The sequence below is a fragment of the Dipteris shenzhenensis genome, chromosome 21, assembly GCF_047967505.1.
Source record: "Dipteris shenzhenensis isolate YYH24624 ecotype China chromosome 21, Dip_SZ_1.0, whole genome shotgun sequence".
In the NCBI taxonomy this organism is placed as follows: Eukaryota; Viridiplantae; Streptophyta; class Polypodiopsida; order Gleicheniales; family Dipteridaceae; genus Dipteris; species Dipteris shenzhenensis.
Window position 1 is genome coordinate 36,990,280 of NC_141616.1, and position 20,838 is coordinate 37,011,117.

At 42.3% G+C, this 20,838-nt stretch overlaps 2 protein-coding genes across 3 annotated transcripts in view; one reads left to right on the plus strand and one right to left on the minus strand.

Annotated features, from left to right (window-relative positions):
* LOC147888807 (beta-hexosaminidase 1-like) overlaps positions 1-20,838 on the minus strand; it is a 231,326-nt gene that overhangs the window by 205,850 nt on the left and 4,638 nt on the right. For both annotated transcript variants that reach the window (XM_087392236.1, XM_087392235.1), the window contains exons 2-6: positions 18,316-18,390; positions 10,648-10,683; positions 5,534-5,645; positions 5,081-5,151; positions 4,844-4,974 (exon numbers count right to left, since the gene is read on the minus strand). In XM_087392236.1, coding sequence (XP_087248362.1) covers positions 4,844-4,974; positions 5,081-5,151; positions 5,534-5,645; positions 10,648-10,683; positions 18,316-18,390 — 425 coding nt within the window. The remainder of the gene's footprint in view (positions 1-4,843; positions 4,975-5,080; positions 5,152-5,533; positions 5,646-10,647; positions 10,684-18,315; positions 18,391-20,838) is intronic.
* LOC147888811 (actin-depolymerizing factor-like) overlaps positions 1-20,838 on the plus strand; it is a 122,507-nt gene that overhangs the window by 12,808 nt on the left and 88,861 nt on the right. The gene's annotated exons all lie outside the window — the stretch shown is intronic.

The window sequence follows — 20,838 nt, forward strand, 5'->3', positions numbered from 1 at the left end:
ACAAAATTTTGGCCAAGGCAATCAGCCTCCGATTGCAGCCCCTTCTCCCAGATCTTATTCATGACACTCAGACGGGATTTGTGCATGGCAGAAGCATTTTTTATAACATTTTCTCTTTCTGGGAAGCCTCAGAGTGGGCCATGCAGAGCGGCCGGAATCTAGCCATTCTACTTTTGGATTTTGAGAAAGCTTATGACAGAGTAGATTGGGGTTTTTTGGAGGGCACCCTTCTACGATTTGGCTTCACTGATGCTTGGATCAGAGGTGTTTCCTCCTTGTACAGATCAGCCCACAGCCAAGTACTTATTGGTGGGGTAAGAGGTGAGAGATTTCAGATTTCCAGATCAGTCCGTCAGGGATGCCCCCTTGCTCCTTTCCTTTTTTTGTTCGTGGCCGAAGCTATGAGTATCTATGTTAGATCTCAAGCTGACATCTTTGGGCTGAGACTTCCCATTAGAAGGGAAGAGGAGTTACTTGACAATGAGTTGGCAGATGACATAGCAGTTTACTTGGATGCCACTCCACAGACACTCACTTCTTTCAAGACAGCATTGGATCTATTTTGCTTGGCAGCGGAGCCGCAGATAAATTGGCATAAATCCAATGGTTTTTGGATTAGTGATGAGGACACTCCAGTTTGGGGGCTTGACATAGGATTCACTTGGGTTCAGAAGGGTGTGCCTGTCAGGTATTTGGGCTGCCAGGTCGGCTTGGATATTTCTTCCACATAGCAGTTTGCTCCCGTGTTGGAGAGCATCAGGAGGAAGCTCCTTTTTTGGAGCTCAGCCAAGCTAGATCTTGCCTCTAGAGTTGTGGTGGTCAACCAGGTTCTCTTGGCCACGGCATGGTTTGTTTGTTCTTGCTGGTGCTATTCTAGGGACTGCATCACTCAGCTCAGGAGACCAATCAGAAATTTTCTTTGGAGTGGGCTTGATGGCACAACAGATACCTTACCCAGGGTGGCTTGGGAGACCCTCATCCTCCCTAAACAGAAAGGGGGTCTCAATATTATTGATCCAGATTTACAGTGCAGAGCTCTACTATGCAAGATGGTGGTGCGGGGACTTATGCCAGGGCAGGAACCGTGGAAGGCCTTTCTTATTAGCAACATACATCAGTGCACACCTTCTTCAGAAGGAGACTGGATGAGCAGTATTAGGTGGATCTTCACCACAGCACACCTCAGATCACCTTCGTCCCCTCTCATGGTTGCCATTCTGAAAGCATGGGCCAGTTTCAGGAGCACTCTTCGGAGGATTCCTCCTTCCTCTCGTGAAGAGATTGATAGGCAACCCATCATGTGGAATGACAGTATTTTAGATGATCAAGGCAAACCACTTGGTGCCTCACTCTACATGCAGTGGTCCAGGTGGGAGACGGGACTTGCATCATCTTTGGGGTCTTGGAAAGCTTTCCGTAGGCTTCCAGAGGAGACAAAGTCTCAGTTGACAGGACATCTCAGAGGGAGTGCAGGGAGGATCTTGCAAATTGAGGCAACCCTTCCAGAGGAGCGGGTAGACACATATGATATGCCACTCACTTGCTCCACTTGGGCAGGTACTTTTACGAGAGGCGGTGTTCCGCTTCAGGTTTTGGCCTTTCGAGATGCACAGGAGGATGCTTTAGTTTTTACTGTGCAGGATGGTGGCAGATTGCTCAGATCCACCGAGGACATCTTGCTTGAGTTTGCTTTTCAGCCTATCAGGGTTGTAGGTCTTTTGGTGCACGGATCAGATTCAGAGTGGTTCCTCGACCCAGACCCTCAGCTACTCTCCACCTACGGGGGAGTTCCCATTAGGTATTTGTAGTGGGACCCTGGAGACTGGGAGTGGATTGACGCAGGGCATCGAGAGAAGAGCATCCCTTCTTTCGTTACACGGTCAGTAATGCTAGGAGATTTCAGCTCAATAGTAGAGGTTGGAGACCTTCCAGAGTTCCTCATTGGGAGACATTTGATATCACTGCGGATCTACAAAGGTGCTTCTAGAGGAGACTCTGGAAATCCCACAGGAATAGAAAGATCACTCTATTCTTTTGGCTTTCTATCCATGGTGGGATTGCAGTGAACCTTTGGAGATCAAGGTTCGGAGCCGACCCTACTTACCCTTGTTGCCTCTCTGCTTTGGAGACTACTCAGCATTGTTTATGGGATTGCAGACAGGTGAGGATGATTTGGATGGGGGTAGCTAGGATTTTCAGTCACTTTGCCCACTCCCCATTCTTAATGACATAGGGCTCTATGGCTTGGCTTTCTCTTACAGGGCCTCAGGTATTTTATGAGAGACTTGACTGCTCTCGGGCCATTTTGGTTCGACGTCATCAGATTGAGTCCTGTTCGTTGGATGTGGTACCACACCTTCCTTTTACAGATGTACATGCCTCTGTGGATACTTCTTGGGAGATTTTAGCGAGCATAGCATCCTAGCATATCTGGAGAGCCAGATGCACAGAGGCTATAGAGGGTACTCAGGTTCATCCCTCGCACACTTTGGCTAGTATCTGGACAGACACCGTACATACTTTGATGGCCGTTTGGATGAGTATGTAGGGAGACTCCCGTGCAGCCTCAGCTAGGAGGGCTTCTTTCTTCAGGGAATGGAAGGATTCTCCTTTCTTCTCTGAGACTCCTACAAGGTTGAGGTGGCACTTTCAGCCTCAACCTTGGTTGTTTTCCACCTCACTTTGAGGGGGTTTTATTTTTCCTCATGATTTCATGATGTTGTATTTCCGCTCAGAGCTTTGCTCTAGCGAGTTTCTTTCTTACTTGATAGAAGTCTCCTTTTTGCAAAAAAAAAAAAGAAAGAGCCATCTTCTAGTAGGATTTCCAAAGTCAACTCCAAAAGAAGGTTTGCATGGGCAAAGTGATGCCAAAGAAATCACAATATCCCCTCCAGAGGGGAATCCCAGGTAAGGTTTGGAGTGGGCCATGCCTGGCTTTCCTAACTGTGTAGTCAAAGAATGGGATTGTCTTGTAAGGGGTTTTTGCATCGGTCCACTCACACTCTCCAGGGTCGCAAGGAAGGTGCCAAGGATGACCCATGACAATCTGCAGGTTCATGTCTACTAACCATCATCCATCGCTGAACCGGCCACTCTTATTGTATGAAGATCAACATCCTCAAACAGTTCTTGCTCCGGTAGTCTAACTAGTCTCCAACCTTCTACTACCTCATAAAGAAATGTCTCTGCTCCTTGGTTCCAAAGAATGTAGATGAGCTATAGAGGAACACCCGTGCCTACAAACACCTAGCCAGTAAACTTGTGAGCCCTCCATCTGATCTACTCCCTCAACCAGTCAAGGGGTATGGTAGAGTCAATCTACAGGGTCCGTCTATGAGTGCCTCATAATCCTTGAGTGAGTGTGTGATGCTTTGGCAAGGGCATTCTAGTTTTAATACATTTAATTCTTTATGCAATTGAGATAGGAATGTTCTTTATTTATTTCCCTATGTGGGAGAAGAGAAGAAAAACTGGCCTGATATCAATCATTTAGTGCCTATGCTCTTGTTTTGTGGCAATAGTCGTCTTCTTAATAATAAAAATTATGTGAACGTGCAAAGAAGAAAACCTCTCCTCTTGTGGTAGTACAACTCTAAATTTCCTTAGTTCAGGTCAGCTGCCTATAAAGAAGAGAGCTCTTTTAAAATGACTGTGATTACTTAATGTCCAAAATGTACAAAATTCAATACTAATGAAAGCTTGGAGAGTCAAGACTAAGTTATTTGTGATTGCTATGAAGAAGGATGCGAACACAAGCCAGTAAAAAGAATAGCCACTTTCACCTTTGGTCACCACAGTCAACTCAATGTATTAAACTGTTGGAAGTATTTCATACGCTTAAAATTTCCATCGATGGTAAATTAGGCTAAACCTTTCACCCTAGGTTACAGGCTAGATTTGCTTATATACTGCACTTGTACGTGATCTAACAAACCTAAGCTTTTATGTATCCTTATATGAGATGGATTAAGGCCTGCCTCCACTAAACTGTTGGAAGCATTGCATATGATTAAAATTTCCAACGATGGTTAATAAAGGCTACACCTTCCACCCCACGTTGCTTATATACTGACTTCTAAGTGGTCTAACAAATCTAAGCACATATGCATTTTCATATGAGATGATCCTGCAGAATCTAGGTCCAATAAAATGATGCCCCGAGAATAAGGCATCAACAGAGCTGGCCCAATTGCCAAATAATACTATTGGATAGTCAAGAACCACATCTGGATGTTGTAACCCATGTAGATGTTGTGCATCAGAGTGAAAAGTGGGCCTTGGTATCAAATTGGCCGCTTTACACTGTAGTTTTAAGAATGGTAGCAAGGTATTAAATGACAGTCACAAAAATCTAGGGTTTCAACCTTGGCCCTAGACCAGCTCATTATTATAAAAGAGGGCACAAAGGCCCTAGGCATGCATAGAAAGACCATGAACTGCCTCAACACACCCACCATAGCTCATAAACTATACCAATCTCTATCGTATTCTGCAAGTTCTGCTTACAGTCCAGCTAGTTCTGATTACAGCCCTCCAAACTAGAAGTGTTCCTAATGCGTGCTGCAAGCCATTCACCAGGTGTTCCTGTTCTTTCCATTAGGCCCTCTTAGCTTATTTTGCATTTTAAAGCTTAGCTATGTATGTTACGTTCTTGCATTAAGTGCAGGTATATGGATAAGTAAAAAGGTTCCATTTATTCTTCTTCCAAAGTCACTCTCACACGTGGTATCATAGTCAGTTAAGCATTGAATTACCACAGGATATTTGGCATTCATGTCATTTCTGAATGAAGCTTTTCTTGTAAGGGACTAGAAGATACAATTAAAGAGCACTTGAAACATACTCAACAATCTCACGAGCATCATCCATTGTATATCGCTCAGAAGGTGTATAGGCACCTCTCCATAGTCTTGGAAATGAAGGAATTTCCAACGGAAATGATTCCTCATCCACGATGTGCCAATGCAAAACATTCTACAAAACAACCAGACCCAAAGGTTAGCTGCATGACGACAGCTGTTACATCAACCTTCTGATTTCATTGGTGCACAATGTATATACTAACAAAAACTTCACTCACAAATTTGGCATACGCCATTGAGTCGATAACTTGCTTGATGGCCTCAACAGGTTGATAATGTCGGGATGTATCTGCCAGAGTAGTTAGCATTGCATATATTTACTTGGATACTGATATTGACCTCATCAGAGGTACAGATATAACAAGAATATCTCTTCTTTTCGGAATTAAGTGAAATGACTTTCAGAACACACGCAAAGGAATCAGAGACCATCCATAGCTTGTCTCACACCCAGTGTATAAGTCAGTAAGGGAGGTAAAAATCAATCCCCAGATGACAATTTCGCCCCCAAAAAAAAAACCATTTAAAAAGGAAAACATTTATGTCTCATTAACCTAAGAATAATTATGGAAGAGCATAAATAGCAACAGAAGACCTACAAAAAATGCATTGCTTCAAGCATTCCAATAGACATTGGGTTTTTAATTGGGTAGATCTGCAAGCTAACATACCGATAAGAAGACCACGAAACTTGAACCTTGGTGCATCTTTTATGTCCCAGGGTGCATTTGCTATTTCGACCATCTTTTTAGTGAAGTTGAAAGCACAAAGTTGACTGAAGGTCTGGCAGAAGAAAAAAGTCAAAGTCAAGCTTCTGTTCAGATGTGATCCTAGTTGTGTTTCATATAGTGATTCAAGGAACGTAAACAGCTCTGCAAGATAAGAAATAAGAACTGCTGATCCTCACTAAAATAAAGTGCTCTAGCATCACAACATAGGCACGTTAAACACCCACTGCCACATGTATCGACTGCCATCAGATCATATGTTAATTGCCCCTTCAGCCCCATAAGCTCCATCAAGAAACCTTCATTGACAGTCTTCTAACATAAAGATATGATTCATTACTCTTCATCTTTACTTTTAAAATAGCTACTATGTCAGACTTCAAACATCTGAAAAGCTGGTGATGCTTTGAATATCTTACAGATGAATCAACTTAGCCTTGAACCAATTTAGCCTCCACTTTTTATGCTGGGAAAGTGTGATATCGAATATTGAAACTTCACAAAGGGAGGGCCAACCCTAGGCTTCCCCCTTCTTTACACCCCCTACAGCCTGCCCTTGACAGCAAAGGAGGCTTCTTTTGGGGTGTTCTAAGACCCCCCCATTTCCTCATTCCATCCCTTCCTTTGCCCTCCTCTTCTCTTCCATCTAGCAGGTGATCTTTGTTTGACATAGGGTCTTGGATACAAGAAGCAACCACTTGGTCTAGATAAAGGGGCTCACATGGCAGCACCCTCAGCCATCTCGATTTCCCTTTTCCCAAAGGACAAAACAACAAGTGCAAAAGGCTATACTATTTCTTCAAGATTGAGCAATGGTGGGAAGCATGGTTGGCCTTACCCCCATGCAATGACAGATTTGAGATTGGGTCCAGGTGAGCTTAGACCTAGAAGTTGACCACATCTAGGACATCACCATGAAGGGGGGGGTCTTTCTATGTTATGTGAGCTATAATACTGAGACCACGGTAGTTCTTGTTATTGCTGTAAATTGATATCAAAGTATGGTGACGAGCAATTGAAGTTGGTTCTTGCCATCGCAGCGTGAACAATGAAGCTGCAAAGAATTAAGCGAGAATTCATCTTATACAGTTGGCTTTTCTTTCCATCCAACTATATGTTTTATATGTATCTCGTCTTGTCATTGTAGGAACCTTCTAGGGATGGCGGTTGCCCAATGTGTGGCGTTACAAAAGGTAGTTGGCAATTATGGAATTCCGTACCCGTTGAATATCTAATCCTTGTGGAATACCGAATGAATGGAATAGGTGAATCTGGAGTAGTGGAGGTTGGCCAAGACCACTCCCTTGGATCCTAGTTAGAGGTCTCCCGTGAAAAATCCAAGGTCTCCACCTGGGCTCAGCTGCAACTATAGCATGGTATGGATCTAACGACCAAACATTCCCCAGTTATCCTATAACTCTGATCCTCTACCATTGTAAAGCCTCCTCATCCAATGACTAGGTAATTGTGAAGCCTCCTCATCCAACAACTAGGTAATTGTGAGTCTGTGAGAGGTACTTGAGGTATAAAATATGAGGAAGGTGTTGGTCCTCCTCTCAATCCTAAACACATGCCTTGTTGGTCCTTCTCTCACTCCTAAACATATGCCTTGCTTGTTGGAAGACCCAGACCAAAAACTCCCCAGGCATCCTATAACTCTAATCTTTGCCAATGTAAAACCTCCTCATCCAACGACTGGGCAAGTGTGAGTCTGCAAGAGATGTGTAAGGCAAAGTACGAGAAAGGTGTTGGTCCTCCTCTCAAGACTAAACATGTGCCATGCTCGCTGAAACACCCAGATCATTTGAACTCAGTCTGAGGGTAGTGAGGATCAATAAGAGTCTCTCTCCAAGCCTGCGGAATGGGTCTCATGATTTGGATTCTATTATCAGCAACCTAGGGAAGCAGTCTACCTCTGTAAATGATGATCTCCTAAGTTTTGAAAAGTTAAAAGTAGCCATAGCATCAGCTCCAGTCTTAAAGGTATTGGATCCCAATGAAGCATTCGTGGTTGAAATAGATGCTAGTGATTTTGCTGTTTGGGGTACTTTTACATCAATAGTGGCTTTTGAAAGGGAAACGTTAGAATGTGGTCATGCCTCAGTGGTCTTCTAGTCATGCAAATGCGACCCAATGGCCATGATACTTTGAAAAGGTCTTAAAATCACCAGAATTATGACTATATTAAATATCGTGACCATCGGATTCCATTTGCATGGTCAAGAATGATCCTTTCCATGTTTTTGCCCATAATACTTTGCAAGGCCCTTAAAATGACTTAGGCTGAGGTTGGTCCAAAATATCATGGCCATCGGGTGCCATTTGCATGGTCAAGAATGAACACTTCCATTTTTACTCAGCATATGAGAACGACTTATAGCTATCATTTATTCTTTAAAGAAATGAAGACACTATTTATATGGTGCCAAGTTTGAGATCATTTTGACTTGCAATCAGCCAGAGCTTAAAGAAAGAAAGCTAGGTGGGCTGAAATAATGCAAAAGTTTGATATCCAATTCATATATTAGAAAGGAAAATTTAATGTGGTAGCATATTTCCTAATCTGAATTGAGTTTTACTTAATTCAAAATGATTCCTAGAGTCCTTAAAAGGAAAATGTGAGTTTGATCTTGACTTTTTTAAAATACGAAAAGCAATTATGAGGAGGGATCCAATAAGTCAAATTGCTTTCATTGAGGAGTCACCGTGGAAATGGTGACCACCACAAGTTGGTGATAAAGGACTCGAGTGGAAAAAATATAGTATTGAAGATGGCTACCTGCTCTACAAAGGTAGACTCTAGAGAGAGAGAGAGATCCATTTGAGAGAAAGAGAAAGGAAGGAACTCAAGATGGGTTCAAGTGTGTGGCAGTGGAGAGCTCTTGGTAGAGTCTTATGGCTGGGAGGATTCTTGAGATTCAGCCCTCTTATGTAGCAAGTTTAACATGCATTTAGTAGGAAATGTTTACAAGGCTGCAGGCACTAGGCATATTATATAGAAGCATCTTAAAAATGGTATGTTTGATCTCTTGTATAATGCCAAGCTTGGTCTCCTTAATCCCAATCTTAAGTTGGGATGCAATGGACTCTTCTGGTTAACGGAGATTTTCACCACATGATTCCCAAGCTATTCAATGGAAATCGAGTCAAGCCTTACCATGTAGCTTCCCTTCATGTCTCTCCATTATGTCACGCTCGTGATCGGATTCTCTCACATGAGCCGCGCACGCTAAATAAGGGACCATTTGGCACAATCATGCACATGACAAGTAGTTATTCAAAATTGAGACCTCCCATGCAACGTATAAAATGACGGTGCTCTAGTCCACAAAAGCAATTTTTCATGTAGACTCCCTACTCTTCTTCAATAGCCATTGCCATCCAGCACTTCCTCATAAAATAGACTTGTTTGTATAACTTTTTGCTCTATCTTGAGCCTTTCTAGCGCTATCTTTACCTAATTTAAGCATTTGATTCATATCTTCAAGAAAGTCTTTGGCTGCTTGAATCTTCTCTTTTTCAAGTCCCACCAAAATTGGGGCTCTAGGTTGAAATCCATACATCATCATAAATGGACTAAAACCTGTAGCTGAATGCGTAGCACTGCTATATGAGAATTATAATATGGGCGAATATTGCTCCCAATTAGTATGCCTTTTCCTTACATATGCTCGAAGCATATCCTCAATGTCCTGATCGATCCTTTCAACTTGACCATCACTTTGTGAAAAATCCGCAATGCTCATATTCAAAGTAGTTTCCAACCTCATAAATATAGCCCTCTAAAAATGGATGTTAAATTTGCTATCCTGGTCACTAACAATATGGGCCGGTAGCCATAAAATCTATAGATATGCCCCATAAAGAGCTTTGCTTATTCGAGATTTTTAACCTTTTTGGCTGGAATAAACTGAGTGATCTCGGTCAACCGATTCACAATTATCCACACAAAGTTGTGCCGCTTGTGTGCCCAGGTAATTCAATAATAAAATCCATGGAGATACTTTCCCATTTGCTAGATGGGATCTCTAAGGGATATAGAGACCACCCAACCTAAGACGTTCAACTTTATTGACCTAGCATTTTTGCAATTCAATACATAATCTTGGATCTTCTTATCTATTCTAGGCCAAATGCATTGTCCTTTCAGAAACACATATGTCTTTTGAATTCCTAGGTGTCCAATACTCGGACTGTGTCACAACACTCAAAGGGAATTTGGTGCCTAATGTCATTATTATCCTCTCATGGGCTAATTTGTAAGCAAGTTCTCCAATTCTCATAAGTATTAGGAATAGTCCACAATACTTAGGAGACAACTTTGGACATTTACCTCTCTTTAGGGATTCTAAGATTCGAGCACCTATACCAATTTTTCCAGAGAAGTGAAGCTCTTCAACCTAATGGCATAGAGCTTCTAGTAAGGCCATTTCAGCATCAGAATCCATGTTCCCACCATGGTCTAGCCAATCGAGGAGACCCCCATGTGACATGTACCTGATTTTTCCTTAACACTAGTGCACAAATTTTAGAATTAGGGCCCATGTGCTCCAATGGATTTGGATTCTCCGTCAATACATGGCCGGAATAAAGTAGCTAAAGGTTCTTGAATCCAAAGCGGAATCTACTTCATTGAGCACTAAAAAGTTAGACATACATACATAGTTACACATGGGCACACACAAAAACACACAATTTGGATCAAGTATTTCTCCAATTCATATATTGTATTGCTAATTATGATAAAGGATCTTCTTAAAGGGGAAATGATTTCTATAATCCTATCTTTATGAAAATGTCCCCAAATCTCCAAAAGCCCAACTTACAATCGTCGACAAAAGGGAAAAAAATTCCTCAAATACATATAGCTCAAATGATTCAACAGCTTTGATGGTAGAAATATTGAGAACCAATTGTGTGACAAATATACTTGGTAACAAAATCAATTCAAAACCAACCAGAGATAAATCATTGCAACCAAACTGTCAAGCTATTCTTGACTCTATTTCAGATTGCGTGCTTAAAAAATAAGACGAGACCAGGATAAAGGGTCATACCTCAAGACCACGCACAACTCCATACACAGTATTTGCCTGTAAATTCAACCATGTCCAAGATCGAGCAAACAAGTTACTTTTCATCCAAGAACTTGTTCATTTTGCTAAATTATTAACAGGCAAAAAATAACTTTTAACATGTCCTTTCACTTAGATTAACTGGTGAACAGGAAAACAAGAAAGCCATTCTTTACATCTAGTAAAGCTGAAAAGTATTAATGAAGCCATAAAATCATCCAACACCTCTTCTGAAATGCTAATCATGAAATAAGGTGTGTGGACAATGGTTCTGCACAAGACAGAAACACAATACTCTACATACAACCATATTCACTTCTTGCATTGCTACACAAACCATGTGTTCAACACTAGTTTTGAAGCAAAATAGGACATAAAAGTGTCCCTTTGATGTTTTGGCAGAAAATTCACAACTTGATCTAGATAGATTTTTTTAGGATTCCCTCTCTTGAGCTTAAGGTAGACTCATAACACTATTTTTTTAAAACATAAGTAGCATAAAAAAACATCACACATGATCACAAAGTACCCACAAAAGTATAGTAACATAGTTTTTCACCTAGGCAGGATTCAAAACAGGTTTCAGAGCAAATCTTGCTTTTATAATTTTGAAGTATTCATAACAGTTCTAGATATAACAACTTTTTGTCCGTATCATTCATTCATGACTGGAGCCACTCCATAATTATAATTTAGACCTTTGAAGGTTCCTATGATATCACTTAATCCTTGTATATTGAAATTGGTATAAATTGCAGCGTAACCAACAATCAAAATAATGCTTGAGTTTGATCCTCTAAAAGCAATATTGTTACCCACTTTCTCTAATTCCTACGGAAAATCACAGGAGAAGCACCGAGTTATTCCACCCAGCCAAATCCTGCTGAAGCGTGAGAACACATCAGAGAATTCCAAAAAAAACATACATGAATACCATCTCCTTCTCTCACTAACTTCAGCAAGCCCCATCTCCCTAGATGGATCTAGATGCCACATGTCATCCATATAGGGCCTTCCTAATGCAACATTTCACCCCTCTCCTGGGATGCGTTAATTCCTTTGCCCCTAGGCACATTTCTTGCATTAGGCCCTTAGCCTTAGATCCACCTAGTCTGGTGCTATCAACCCTCACCTAGGACCTTGACATTAAATCCCTCCCGATCATTTACATGAAGTGCAAACACATAAATTACAGAGATAGATCCTTTAAGGGAAATGTCGACTGATTCTTCCGAGGTCATGCTACCTCGGCTAGAGCGTAACATTCCTTCCCTCTTCAGACATCAGCGTCCTCGATGATGAAATCTGGGAATGCTCTCCGTAACTGGTATACGGATTCCCAGGTAGCTTCCGATAGAGGCTGACCATGCCATGCAACCAACACCGTGGGTATCTTCCGATTTCGTATCTGCATTGTTCCTCGGTCCAGGATCTTTGTTGGTTTGCGCCTTGCAATATCCTCTATCTCCTGAAACAAAACCACACCTTCGATTAGTGAGTCACCTGTATGCAAAAATTTCTTTAAGCGCGAAACATGAAAAACCGGGCGCACCTTACACCCCTGTGGTAATTCTAATTTATAGGCTACACTACCTATTCTCTTTAGAATTAACCACGGCCCACAGTATCGAGGTGATAACTTAGCACACTCTCCTGAAGTCAACAACTTCGAGTGCGAAGGAATTCTGAGAAAAACTTTTTCTCCTTCTTCAAATACTCTTATAGACCGATTTTCATCCGCATACACCTTGGCTCTGTCCATAGCTTGGCGGATATTAGCTCTCGCAAGTGCTAGCATCTCCCGCATCTGAACTACAAAGTTCGCGGCACTAGGCACTTTCTGAGGTACTCCAACTATAGTTGGATTGGCTGGCCTATAACCATAGTTCAGCTCAAACGGACTGAACCCAGTAGATGAATGTTTCCTATCATTGTAGGCAAACTCCAACAATGGCAACCACTTGTCCCATGTATGTTGCCTCAATGACACATATGCCCTCAGCATATCCTCTAAAGTCTGGTTGACTCTCTCCGTCTGACCATCCGTCTCAGGATGATCCCCACTGCTCATTCCCAACTCAGTCCTTAGTGTCTCAAATACCGCTGTCCAAAAGTGATCGGTAAACCTGACATCTCTGTCTGACACTATGGATCTAGGCAATCCATGCAGACGAAATATATGTCTAATAAACAAATCCGCTACTTGCGGGGCACTAATAGACTCTCTAGTCGGAATGAAGTGAGCCATCTTGGTTAGACGATCAACCACCACAAGGATAGAATTATACCCTCCTTGTGTTGCAGGTAACCCTACAATAAAGTCCATGGAAATGCTCTCCCACTTACTTAGTGGCATTTCCAAGGGCTGTAAAAGTCCGGGTGGCTTCACCCGCTCGGCCTTACTTACCTGACACGAGAAACACCGTGTCACATATTCATGAATATGCTTTTTCATCTTTGGCCAAAAGAAATCTCGCTTCACGAGATCATATGTCTTCTCGACACCTGGATGTCCCGCACACGGGCTATCATGGCATTGTCGAATGACTCTCTGCCTGAGATCATTCTGACCAGGTACTACAACCTTGCCATTTCTAACTAGCATACCATCCCTTATGGTATATCTTGCATAAGTTTGGCCTTTTCTGGATGCCAGGTCATCCTTTTTATTTTCCCCGGGTTTTAACACATGAGCCTTAGGCCATAAGCTCTGGACAAACTCGTCCACCTTCTGAGTTTCTCTGATCTCGGTCATTAGAGCACTCTCTAATACCGTGAAACTCAGGTTGTGCATAATGCGAGACAACGCATCAGCTACCTTATTGTCTTTTCCTCTTCGGTACCGAATCGTTAGATTAAATTCCTGCATGAGCTCTGCCCACCTAGCTTGGCGGCCCCTCAAGTCAGGCTGTTTACAGAAATGTTTCAAAGTATCATGATCCACATCCACATAAAACTCTGAACCATACAGATAATGCCTCCATGTTTTCAAAGCATGGATAACAGCATACAACTCCAATTCATGAGTTGGCCAATTCCTTTGAGAGGGAGAAAGCTTCTTGCTTTCAAAGGCTACTGGCCTTCCCTCTTGAAGGAGGACTGCTCCTACCGCAATGCCACTTGCATCGGTTTCTAGGAACAACGGTTTCTGGGGATCAACTATTTTTAACACCGGTCCTGTGATCACAGCTTGTTTTATGGTGTTAAAACTTTCCTGTTGATTCTGTCCCCAAATAAAAGGTACTTTATCTGAGGTCAGATCAGTCAATGGCGATACTATTTCGGAATATCCTTTGATATGCCTTCTATAAAACTGGACAAATCCCAAGAATGATCGCAACGCGGTCAGACTCTGAGGGATTGGCCAAGTCAGTATCGCGGCCACTTTCTTCGGATCCATTTCTACCCCCTGTGGAGTAATTATGAACCCTAAGTACTCAAGCCTAACCATACACAGTATAGTTTTCTTTTTATTCACATAAAGACTGGCTTTCCTCAAAGTACTGAACACTATCCTTAAGTGTTCACGATGCTCAGTAACACTTTTACTGAATATCAAGATATCGTCAATAAAATGTACTACGAACTTTCCGATATACGGACGTAGTAAATCGTTCATAAGCATGACAAAGGTCGCTGGAGCATTGGTAAGTCCGAAGGGCATTACCAAAAACTCATAATGACCAAACCTGCTCCTGAAAGCGGTTTTATGCACATCCTCGGCTCTAATCCGGATCTGATGATAGCCGCACTTAAGATCTATCTTGCTGAAAATCACGGCTCCATATAATGCATCTAGCAAATCATCAATCCGAGCCATCGGATACCTGTGCTTAACAGTGATATTATTCAATGCTCTGTAATCTATACAGAGACGAAACGTATCATCCTTTTTCCTCTTTAATATCACTGGTGAAGCAAAAGGTGAGCGCACCTCCGCTTCTTCAGCAAAACTCATCCTATAGGGAGGTCTATTTACAGGTTCTGCCCCCGGGATCAGTTCAATCTTATGCTGAACTTTCCGCTCTGGAGGTAACCCATAAGGTAGTTCATCCCTAAAACATTCAGAGAACTCCTCTGTTATAAGATTAGCCAGCTTGGCCATCTCACCACTTTGCGTAACATCAGTGCTAGTCGAAGAATCATCCACCGACTCTACCGATGCTGTGCAAAGGTATAAAAACTCTACTTGAGCCTTTCTGATTTCCATCACGGAAACCAATGGTCCCTGAGGTATATCTTTTTCACCTCGCAAAACATAAAGCACATCATTCATCTTGAATTGATATACGTGCTTTTTCCAATCAATGGCTGGATTCTTCCTAGAATGCCACGCCATTCCCAGGGCTATATCTGCATGAGCAAGCTTGGTCATTTCAAAATCAAGCTTCTCAGCATAGTCCTGGATCCGAAGCTCCAACTGGGTAACCCTTTGGTCCAATACTTCAGTTGAACTTCCATCTGCCATCCTGACTGTATACGCATAGTCAGATGGACTTGTCTTTAATTTCAGCCTCTTCACGAGCTTGGAGTTAATCACATTGTGAGTTGACGCTGAGTCAAACAACACAATGACATCATGACTGGCCACTTGCCCTTTCATTTTAATTAACTCCGTATCATTAAAGGCCGTATACCCCGTTGCTGCGGGCTTAGATAGGATGTTATCAGGTGCACTCGTCACTAACTTAGCAACAGATACACATAACAAACAAGGTACTAACCTCTGAGAAGGTCCCGCCAGTTGCATCTGCATATGTTCCGCACTGGGACTCTCCTGCATTTCTACGTTGCATTCAGATATTATCATATTAGCCGTGCGACGATCTTTATTCAGTGGACAATCCTTCCACTGATGTCGCTGAAGGCAGCCGAAGCACAATCCTTCTTTTCTAGCTTTCTCTTTTTGTTCAGGGGTCAACGAGGACTTTGACCAAGCCCGGGCTGCCATTGGAGTTATTTTCCTTTTCACCCCAACGGTGGTACTTGTTTTTACTGGTCCCTCAACCGGCTTCACCTGCTTGGGTTGGCCACTTGGCTGCGAGACACTTGTCTTTGAAACCCATTTCCTCTGAAATCCCCCTTTCCTCGGGTGCTCATACTGAGTCCCTGCCTGCACAAATCCACCAGATCTGCCTCTGGCATCCTCATAGTTCAGGGCTACTGCTATAGATTCATCTAGTGTAGTCACATATTTAGCCCGAACTTCCATTTTGATCTTGTCGTTCAGTCCATAGATATAGTCTTTTAACTGAACCGACATAGGGAGAGGGTCTGTTATTTTCATAACACATTCCCTGAATTTGTCAGTGTACTCCGCCACTGACAGACTCCTCTGACGAAGATTTCTATAAGCATCCCAAGCTTGGGATTCTTCAGGTGGAAGAAAGTGTTTCTTGAATTCAGTTTTGAACCCTTCCCAGGTGGTTGGAGCAACTTGATCCTCTCTGTTGCTTTATCCACCATCTATCCGCTGCCTCAATAAACAAGTGTGTGGCCTCGCGGATTCTCTTTAGATCGGATCTAATCTCACAAATGGCGAAGGCTTCTTCCCACTTGTGCAACCAAACCTCGATCACATCAGAGCTGCGCTCGATCATCCGACCAGCGTACTTCTCCGGTCTATAATTAGCGATATTAGGCACTTTGACCCTTGCGCGCTCTAAGGAATGTACACTAGGCTCTGGCTCTGCTAGAGCTTTGCCCTTATCAATCCTAGACGGTCTAGCCGACAAAGCTTGCACCATCTCCCTAATCTCATTTTGACCAGCATTTACTTGAAGTTGCTGGTTCATAATCTGCTGTAAAGCATCCTCTAATATTGAAATCCTACCAATCAATGTAGGTGCTGCCTGATGTGACATTTGTTGGGTAGATTGTACTCTAGACTCACTAGGATTCATCCTTGAATTCTGTCATCCTTGAATTCTGTCCTTCTGCTTCCATTTGTTGGAAAGGGAAATAAAAAAAAGGTTTTTTTTTTTTTTTCCAATAAATTTCTTTCTTCTCCTCTTATGCGAAACTCCAAAAGTACAGCACTTCAAAATCCCTTCCTGTACAGGAACAAACTACTGCAAATTGAAAACTTGAAATATATATATCCTAAAGGGAAAAAGATGCCCCCTGGATATCCTTGAAGCTCGCAAAAAAAAGACTCTGCCCTGTTGTATATTCGGTCTGTCAATCTACTGCAAACTGTAAAGCTTAGCTGGAACGTGTGCCGGCGAAGCTCATTTAATTAAAGTTTCCCATCTCAGCTGATTGCTGCCATGTATCCTTCTACAGCACATTTCGTAGCGGAATTTTCAACGCTCTTCCTCAAGCTCCTCTCTTTGATTTAACCATCGCATCCTTTACCATGGCGATGGGTGTAAGTGTTCCTGATTTCTGGTACGCCTGGAAGCCTCGCTTTGTGACTTTGCTAATTTACTGCGACGATAGGCTCCTTCAACGTTATAATCTCTGCGTCGAACTCTACGCCTCACCTACACCGATCGTCCATTGTCCGTCGAACAAGACTTTATCATCGCTTCCTACTCCGCTATCCCGCTCTCTTGCCAGGATCGCCCGAGACTCGCTCTCTGCAACTCAATGTTACGTTACGTTCCTCACCCGTGGCCCCTTTTCTGCTAAGGTTTTCGTTAATCGATCTTCGAAACCAAAGATTCGACGGGTGGCTGTGACAATCCTTCGCCTTCCGTTCATTTCTTTTGGGAATCGCGTCGCGTCCAAACGCTCATTTCAACAATTATTTTGCTCTCTGGCACCACGTCGCGGCTCCATCCAAGGGAAATTGTGTGTGGAAGCTTGATCATAGTGAAGAATAGTCGCAAAACCTCACGTTAATCAGCGCCTCACGTAAATGATAAATACCAAAGTGCGCTACTTCCCTTCTCGTCGATCTCTAGGCTCTGATACCAAATGTTACCCACTTTCTCTAATTCCTACAGAAAATCACGGGAGAAGCACCGAGTTATTCCACCCAGCCAAATCTTGCTGAAGCGTGAGAACACATCAGAGAATTCCAAAAAAAACATACATGAATACCATCTCCTTCTCTCACTAACTTCAGCAAGCCCCATCTCCCTAGATGGATCTAGATGCCACATGTCATCCATATAGGGCCTTCCTAATGCAACATTTCACCCCTCTCCTGGGATGCGTTAATTCCTTTGCCCCTAGGCACATTTCTTGCATTAGGCCCTTAGCCTTAGATCCACCTAGTCTGGTGCTATCAACCCTCACCTAGGACCTTGACATTAAATCCCTCCCGATCATTTACATGAAGCGCAAACACATAAATTACAGAGATAGATCCTTTAAGGGAAATGTCGACTGATTCTTCCGAGGTCATGCTACCTTGGCTAGAGCGTAAAGCTCAACTCAAAAAATGTTGAGAGGAACATCACTGTGTTCAATTTGGAGCTCCACATGAGTGTTGATTGAGAGTAGTCATCATGTTGGAGCACCAGTAAAGGCACCAGCCCATCCATCTAAACCTTCCATGATTGAGATCATATAATATTTTCCCAAGTGTTGGAGGTTAATACATTACACTAACAAAAGAATACAATGAATTACATCCAGCTTTTTCAAACATCAAGAGATCATTTTTATCTTAAGCATAGAGTACAGAAATTTTATAATCACCTCAAGATATGCATCTTCAACACTTGTATCAGCAGGTACATAAAGATGATAGCTCTCGTCTGTTTCAAAATGTAACTGCAATCGCATGCATAACAAAAAGTAAGGGAAAGTATGAAGACACTATATACCAAAGCTCTCAACATAAGCACGGTAGAGAATAATGTTTATTACTTTGCAAAACAAAACAAAACCGGTTTAATTCTACATGTAAAAGGTCATGTTTTAGTGGGGAAACACAAAAAATTTTAAATAAACATAGAATGCCAAAATGTAAAGCATCCCTTCCAACTTTCTAGATGAACCAGTGCTATCTAGTCTTGTGCGAATAGATATTATTGGAAAGCAAGTACTGATAAAAGATATATACCTTTGTAAGACTAGAATAAGTCCAATCATACAAATTTAGAATTTTTTGTTGTTCTAAAGATAAAAAATCTACACAGAAAATAAAAGAGAGAATGAAAGAGAAGAAAAAAAGAGGAAAACAAAAACTATTATGAAAAACAAAAGGAAGGCATACTTAGCAAGCAAGGCAACACTTATGTCATCATCAGTGCCCAAGCATAAGCAGCTATACTGGGTTTCTAAAGACCCGCGGAGTCTCTATTGTTTATTCTTTTATCATCCCACTGAAGCCAAACACTACTTGAGCCACCACAATTCTGCAACAAAGACCCTATCCTCAACCAGATTAAAAGGGGCAACAACCATATTGATGAGTGAATATGTACGGGAGAGCATAGCTAAATGCAATCAACAAACCTAGCCTTATAAGGTCACACAACGTGGTGAACTTAACTAAAAGTGTGAGTATGTAGAAGACACTCAAATTGCTGAAAAGAAGTTTAGAGCTAAGGCTACAAATGCAGTACTTTTAGGCAACTGATGCCCCTCTCATCTACACCTTCTTTTTCTATCTTCTAAACCTGTCCCTGCAATTAATGACTTTTGAACAGTATGCGCCAATTGTTTTAGAAAGTATCTTTTACAGCAATTAAACGTTAGCACCTCATCATTCATGTGCTCTCGTGGTGGTGACGTTATTTGTTTCATCATGAATGTGGGTGTTTTCTGTTTTGGTACACACAAGATAAGGTTAGGAGGGATGAGATTAAAGTGTTCGTCTATTGTAGTTGGCAAGTTCTTCCCAGTTTGAATAATTTTTCCCATATTTTGTAGTCCGGCTCTCTGTAGCATGACTTTTTGGACTTGGCCCTATGTGGTAGTCCATTTTTCTGTGGTGTCTGTGACATGGCCTTTTGCCAATTGTGTTTGTACCCCTTCTCATTTCAGGGGCGATAGTTGGGGATTTGTGAACCTCAAAGGGTCGTGTTAATAATCTTGGGTAAGGTCATCATTGGCCATGCACCTATATCAACATGTTGCAGATCTCCATGCATCAAATCAGGATGGTTGTTCATGTGATTGGCTTTACGGTACGTCGATGCTTCTTTACAGGCACTCTTGGCCTTCTGGAGTGATCAGGAGTTGAAACGATTCGTGGTGGTCTAACGTGGCTTCTCCCACTTGCTGCTTTTGAAGACTGTGGAGTTCACGAGTTGTTTGGCTCCTCCTTCATTTAAGGTCTCTTGATTGGACTGTGTAGCTGCTCCAACATCGATTGAGCATTGGTTGTCTCGTGAAGATGATTAAGGGGTCCTACAACTTATCTCAATCTTCTGCATAGGTGTTTGTGTGAGCTACTCTCTACTCTCATTTTGTTTGTTATGATGCTTTGGGTCATTGCTTTCTATCTTACAATTCCGATGTGTTTACTTCATAAATTGTCGGGTCCACTATTGGCAATAATTTGCTATCTTTATCAGATGTGTATTGTTGGCCAATGGTTTTTCACAACCACAGAGGATACTCTTTCATGGGGGAGACCCGTGGACTTCGTTGGATACCTGGACAAACTGCGAGATATCTTGGGTGCCATGATGGGATTGCTGTCTCCGCAAAGTAGAGGATTGCCCCCATCCTCAAGTGTGTGCACAGTAAGCTCCTATAATGGAGCTCTATGAAGCTCCCTAACAAGGATTCTTTGGTGGTCAACCAGGTCCTTCCAGAAATGGCCTGATATATTGCCTTTCATAAAAGATGCATGGGATAGCTCGGTGCATAATTTTTTATGGGCAGGCTCATGACACTAGGGCCAAAGTTGCTGAGAAGAGAGTGATCTTACTTCACACGGAGGGAGATGTAGGATCAATGACCCAAAGATGCAAATTCAAGCCCTCTTGGGCAAGCTTATCATATGCAGTCTTACTAAAAACTAAAAGCCCTGGAAGCTCCTACTCTAGCAGGAGCTACTTAGCATGGGAGGGAAAGCTCAGGTAGCTTGCCCAAGAGAGCTTGAATTTGCATCTTTTTGATCCTACATCTCCCTCTACGTGAGGCAAGATCACTATCTTCTCAACAACTCTGGCCCTAGTGTCATGAACCTGCCCATAAAAAACTATGCACTGCATTATCCCATGCATCCTTGTGAAAGGCAATATACATATCGTATGTAGTCTTACT